The sequence below is a fragment of the Cupressus sempervirens genome, chromosome 10, assembly GCF_028749045.1.
Source record: "Cupressus sempervirens isolate cs-2001-9-10 chromosome 10, ASM2874904v1, whole genome shotgun sequence".
NCBI lineage: Eukaryota > Viridiplantae > Streptophyta > Pinopsida > Cupressales > Cupressaceae > Cupressus > Cupressus sempervirens.
The window spans coordinates 258,957,718-258,964,373 of record NC_143127.1 but is presented as its reverse complement, the minus strand read 5'-3'; the positions used below and the strand labels follow the sequence as shown (position 1 = coordinate 258,964,373).

The 6,656-nt window shown below is 34.5% G+C and overlaps 1 protein-coding gene across 1 annotated transcript; it reads right to left on the bottom strand.

Annotated features, from left to right (window-relative positions):
• Positions 1-1,672: 1,672 nt before the first annotated feature.
• Positions 1,673-5,919, bottom strand: LOC149533622 (GDSL esterase/lipase At4g26790-like). The gene is made up of 5 exons (XM_089803124.1): positions 5,637-5,919; positions 4,739-4,869; positions 4,294-4,542; positions 2,550-2,805; positions 1,673-2,133 (listed from the first exon to the last, which is right to left on the bottom strand). The coding sequence occupies exons 1-5, from the start codon at positions 5,881-5,883 to the stop codon at positions 1,940-1,942; spliced, it is 1,077 nt and encodes a 358-aa protein (XP_089659250.1). The 5' UTR covers positions 5,884-5,919; the 3' UTR covers positions 1,673-1,939.
• Between the last annotated feature and the right edge of the window lie 737 nt (positions 5,920-6,656).

The window sequence follows — 6,656 nt, the reverse complement described above, 5'->3', positions numbered from 1 at the left end:
TTTCAAGGGGGTTCCTTAAAGTTATTCTTGATGGTATGGTAAGTGTCTTGGAGAAGTTACTATCTTCCTCGCATGTAGATTATAAACCTTTTGGGGTTAACCAAGTAGCTTCTGCTCTAGAGTTAATAGTTTTAGGTTTTGTTCAAACACCTCTTATACTCACAAATATGATTGAGACCTATAACTCTAGAAAGGAGTACACTAGTCCTTTGAGAATTTAATCTCAAGCAAGATTTTGATTATAGTGGGTTAAATAGTTGGCATCTACTTGTTCCCACTTGAGTTGTTCTTGGAAGGTTTAAGACAAGATGTTCAATCCTCCTAAAGTCTAAGGAGTACTAAATTACTACACATTTGACTATTATTGAGGCAAAAAGATAGTTAATTGAAAGAGTTAAAAAATTGTCAACATTTGCTTTTGTAAAGTTGTCTCAATGTTCCACCCTTGTGAATATCACCTAGATCCAACAAAAGTTAAGTGTTCCATTCACTACTCACAAAACTTGGGTCATTAAATTTAGCTTAAAAATTACACAATTGAATTCTAATGACAATATCACAAAGCTTTAGTATGTTAACCTAAGACACAAAGGACAATTAATGAGCATACACAACAATCTTATGAAACATGGGTCAATAAGTTTATCTCAAAAATTACACAATTGAATCTTAATTGTATATCACAAAACTTTAGTATGTTAACCTAAGGCAAAAATGGCAATACACACACACACACACACACATGTATATATATATATATATATATATATATATATATATATATATATATATATATATATATAACAATCTTATGAAACAAGGGTCAATAAGTTTATTGCATATCACAAAACTTTAGTATGTTAACTTAAGGCACAAATGACAATCTACATAGATCATATATATATATATATATATTATAATGACAAATCCAAAATGGAGAGGACGTTACATGGAGCACAAACAACTCTATGAGATCCATCAAGTGTGCAAAATGTATATTGATAAAAGCCTAACAATTGGTATCAAGCTAAACCATGCAAACATTAGAAATATACAAGATTTTAAACTACATAAATATTTTTGTTACTTAAATTTAACCAAAATTACCTCTATCACAAGGTCAAATTTGATTATTAAAATAATTTTTATTATCTTGAGTAAGCAAACTACTATCATTTAATTATTTTCTAAAATATTTATAATTATTTCTTATTACATCTAAGTAATAACGAGCCTAATATTAAACAAATGTCAATTTATTTATTATACTAATTTCTTTTCACATAAATAAATCAAATAAATTTATAAAGAAATTCACTTGGTATTAAATAAATGTCTTTATATTCCTGCTTCTAACAAACATTGAATCTCTCCAATAACTCCTTAATCACTCTTTTCCACAAACAAATCTAATCTGTTAGTAAACTAATTTTTAAAAAATCTTCTAATGGCTTTAACAGTTCCATCAAACATTCATTTCGGAGGGTGTGCGACATATGATGTTTAATCAAACTTCAAAACATTTCAGCCATAAAACTCTCCCACTGATGAAAATAAAAACCTCCAGTTCAGGACGCAATTTCAACTCAAAGCGACAGCTGAAAATTTATTTAAGGTGCTAGACAATAAAGCATAAGAACGATTAGTAATTACTCTACACGACATTTTGACCTGGTGCACAAAATTAGGTCTAAATTAACAAATTCAACTGAGCAGTAGCTCAAATTTCCTTATTAGTACAAGAAAAGTGAGCATAATTTGGCTAATGAAACTAGAACCGCTTTTTAGTTTTAGCTGAAATATCCCTGCAGCAAAGAGAAGCTAAGAGGCGGATAAGAAAAGAGATCCTCTCAAATGGTCGTTCCTAAGAAAGAGAAGCTAACAACCAGATGATAATAAGTATATCTTCTTATGTGGTCATTTTCCCCACGGAATTTGTCTAGGGAAGCCTTGGCACATCTCTTTGCATAACAAGGTTGGCAATGATCTCATACATGGCTGAAGTTGGATGTACAGAATCCCACCATAGAAATCTAGAAGCATCAGGGCATGATATTGCAGCAACCCTTGCACAGTCTCTTCCCACTTCCACTAGACCAGTCCCACAGCATCCTCTTGTTGGATCCACGAACCCTGGAATTGTGAAAGCTTATATCAGTAAAACAGTGTTGATGTAGAATTTTTTGTCTCTGGATTTAGGCCGTGTAAGTTTTTTTTAGCATCAACATTTCAGATCACACTCCACTCTTGCATTCTTGTCTCCTGATGATGGATCTTGTAGTGTGATCCGAAACATTGATCCTAAGAATACCATACACAATCAAATTGAAAAACGAAAAATTTACTTGTCAAATAGATTAATGTTGATGTAGCTACAAGATTATGCTTACCACAATTTCATATGATCCAAAACATTGATATTAAACCACACATTCATTTGATCCAAAACATTGATGCTAAACCACAAATTCATCTGATCCAAAATTATGTTGCTAAAAAATTTACACAATCGAATTTAAAAATCGAATTACAGTGTCATTCGAACTTACCATATCTGAAGGGATAAGCAACAGCATCCACTACAATGTCATAGATGTCTGAGTAAACAATAGTTGATCCTGGCAGTGAGCTCTCCAAGTTGGAGAGAGCAGGTGCCCAGTTTCTGTTGAAGTAGGCTGATGCATCATTTATTCTTACATTGCATGGCCTCCCTGCCACAGCAAGAAATGTTCTTTCTGAAGGTGAACATCCCAAGATGGACAGCCCTGCTACTATGAACTTTCTGGCTCCAGCATTGTACAGATCCTAACACATCATGTATACCAAGAGACATTAGAATAAGTTGTTTGATCCTAAAATTGGTCTTTTTAGAGCTATCAGATTTCAACAATTCATCAATATTATTAGTTTGTTTTCTGAATTTGATTGTGTGAACATCTTTTATCATCAGCATTTTGGATCATCATCAAGATGTAAATGCAAAAGAGTAGAAGAAGTGCTGATGATGGATTAAGTAGTATAATCTGACACACTAATAATAAAAATTATTCACACAATCGAATCCTTCAAAAAAAACTAATAATAATGGTCAGTTTGTTTAAATAAGCTCTGATAGAGTATAGTAGTTGCATTATTTCCAATTGATGGACCTGTCCATAAGATATAAATCCAAACTCCTTTCCAGTCCACAAATGAATGCATGTCAGTTTATTGTAGGTGAAGACTACTTAAGACTATGAAGATGAAAAACATAAGCAGATCAGTTGCAGCATTGTCTTTTTCAAGACCATGCCAGGCCCACCGTCTACATCACACACTTAATTGTAGCCAGTTGGAAAAATGGTGCCAGTAATTTAAGGTTTATACACAACTACATCTTATTCTACTTAACAACCAATTATTTTGGTAAGCCTTCAGTCTGTCATAATATGGGTTAAGAAGTTAAACTGGACATAATTTTTGGGAAATTCTAGAGTCAGATTTGTATTGGGATGGGTAACGTCCTGGTCTTGATGCAGTCTACAGTTGGTGAAGACTACTCAAATTAACTCTTTGAAATTAAAGGGCTGCAATGAAGATGCAGCAATTGTCCTATTCAAGAACATGCTAAGCCCGTCTACAGCCCACTTCATTTTAACAAGTTCAAAAATGGTGTCACAACAACTACACAACCATTAGAATGCATTCAACAACCATTGGAATACACTCAAGTACTAGATCCTTTTCTCTATTACTTTAGTGAAATATAGAATCATGAAGTCAACTTAAATACCACTCATTTGAATCCGAATGATATCATAATGAGACAAAATAATGCACTGCAAAACTATTCCTATCTAAGATATGACTACAGTGAAAGCAGAGCATTAAAGCTTTTACCTTAACATCTCTATCATTTTCTAATTTTAAATGTACATAAATGTCTCCTCCAAAATCATTGTGATACTTGACAGCCAATTCCATTTTAATGTGACAAACAACTTTGCACTATCTATATCTCTATTACTAGTAATGTTGTAGTCATTCATAAATGCTCTGAAGATTAGTAATTCTTTACCATACCACATAAATGCAAATTAAACGCAAGCCCCCAGAAATTAAAAGCTCAGGACTTTTAAAGTGAAACAACTACTGTCCTAATAGATTGATAGTATTAAATCACAAACTTTGAAAATTACACGTCATCAAGTGGGTCAAAATCACGACAGTTAACATCAAAAAATGAAATCAATAACACCAATAACAACCATCAATGAAACAACAAAGAGCAGGGTTAGGGTTTGAAGATCTTACCGTAATGGAGTCAATACCACTTCTAATAAGAAGATCTGTATACTGAGGAATGGTATAGTTCATAGCACGGTTCCTGTTAATATTTCCTATATTGAAGAAATAACTGACACCCCAATCAGCATTCCCTGCAGCCAAGTAGTAAAGCGCATTGCTTAGAATACTCGAAGCACGCTCTGCCCCAACAACGGCTGTTATTCGAGATGCGTATTCCCTGAAATACTGCACTTGCTTCCACAATGCTATCACATTCTGCACAACCCCCACAAAATATAAAAGCTCTCAGCCCAAACAACAAATTACCCACAATACATGCACTGGTAATATAACCATTTTAATGCTTTTATATATATATATATATATATATATATATATATATATATATATATATATATATATATATATATATATATATATATATGCTTAAAAAAGACTTATTTATGCCTACCCCGCTCTCTGCAGTAAAATTATCATAGCCAGAGCCAGCTGAAGCGAAGCTTACTCCTGTAAGCAAATCATCCGAAGTGAGACTGTCATCCAGATATGCTGGAACTGCTTCTTTGATGCCCAGTGCAGATGCTGTAGAAAGAACTCCACATGATCAACAACCACAAGGGTAGAAAATATATCATTTCAAGTAGGACTAGAAACTTGTGAGATGACATGAATAAGGAAAATATTTCAGCCACTACAGCTAGTTTTTGCATATAAATACAAGGATTAGATTTTTAAAGCAGATCATCTAAAAAAACTAAAGGTGGTCTTGCTATGGGATCTGAACACTGGATATTGACATTTCTACTGGTGACAAACTAAATCATTTCAAGCAGTACTACAAAAAGCATTAAAGACCTCAAAATAAATTCTTTCAGCCATTAAAGTTTGGTGTGAACATATGGTGAAAATAAATTCTATAGATTTGAACACTGAAAATCGATGTATCTGCTGGTAGTGAGCTGAATCATTTCAGGCAGAGCTAAAAAGATAAACCCAAGCGGGAACAAACAAACATTTCAATGTCGTGAAAAAATAATCTTTCAGCCATAACATATGCTGAGCATATGTAGAGGCCAAAACATTTGGAGGCATTACCACATACATATTACAAAGTCTTCAAAGATTGGATTTGTAAAGAACTTCACGTGGAAGAAAAAAAGATTGAGCTTTTTAATGTGCAAGAAATAAAGATTGGAGTTTCAAGACAGTTGAAATGCACGAATTAAACATCTGGCTTTTCACACAGTTCATGTACACGATATAAAGATCATTTATTTTTCAAACGAATACAGTTTATGATCTAGAACACTGAAATCCAATATTTTTACTGCTGGTAAAGCGAAGCATACCAAGATAATCTGAAGTCAGTTTTCCATTAGTGAATCGACCGGTGGGAACCCGGCCAGGAAAATCTCTACCATAAGGCGGGAAGTTGGCCTTAGCAGGGGTGTTGATATTGTTGTTGTTGCCAGGATCAAGGGTCGAATCCCCAAACACCATTATTGCTGGAAATCGGGTGCTTCCACTTTGTGCTGTCACACAGACAAGCACAGCAAGTAATGCTGAAGCACAAAGGAGCCCAATGGGATTTGCCATGATTCTGTGAGTTCACAGATCCCCCCTGATTCTGCTTGTGGGCTTTCATTTTGACTAGATTTTAAAGGAATTTAAAACGCGGCAAGTTTGGTGGGTGTATCAGTAATGGCATAAAGACAGCTGACAGTGTACATCCTTCCATGATGGAGGCCACACACTTTCATTAAATGTGGCAACAAACAACATTAAGACACCACTGTAAGGAGAAGAGAGCCATTGCTTTTATTAAAGCCCAAGTTGGATGGATGCGAAATGTAGGGACTTTTGGAGCAAGCCAGCCAGGTAATGAAGAGTTCTCTGAATCGAAGCATTGGTGACAGTTATGAGGCAGGGTGTCCTTAAATGGATCGTGGGGCTTAACGGATCACAGGAGGGAGTTAGATGAGCACGCTGGTTGCCACCTCTTGCTTTGAATTTCTTTGACAGAGTAAGGAATTGAATGACTGGTTTTAATTACATCTATCAGATTATAAATTTTTAATTCATTCATTCAATGATTTGGATGACGCAATAAGTTCGATGGGTTGCTTTCTCTCCCTCCAAATTGATCTAATATCTAGCTGCCCCTTTCTTCTAGGGTTCAATAGTTTTCCAAATGATATTTTATCTAGAGGAGAGGACCCACTACTTGAACACCCTAACTTTGCACTTATCAAAATCTCACGTAAAAATTTCAAATCGCTTTCAATTTTTTATAGTAGCTTACTTGGTGAGTCACTTACTTATAACTAAGGTTTCAAGTCCACATCACCTGTTATGATGCCACATCAGCA

Coding starts and splice junctions, on each gene's coding strand:
- LOC149533622 (XM_089803124.1), bottom strand. CDS start 5,883: ATGGCAAATCCCATTGGGCTCCTTTGTGCTTCAGCATTACTTGCTGTG. Junction 4,543..4,738: donor ATTTTACTGCAGAGAGCGGG/GTAGGCATAAAT, acceptor GGGGTTGTGCAG/AATGTGATAGCATTGTGGAA. Junction 2,806..4,293: donor GTGGTATTGACTCCATTACG/GTAAGATCTTCA, acceptor ATGATGTGTTAG/GATCTGTACAATGCTGGAGC.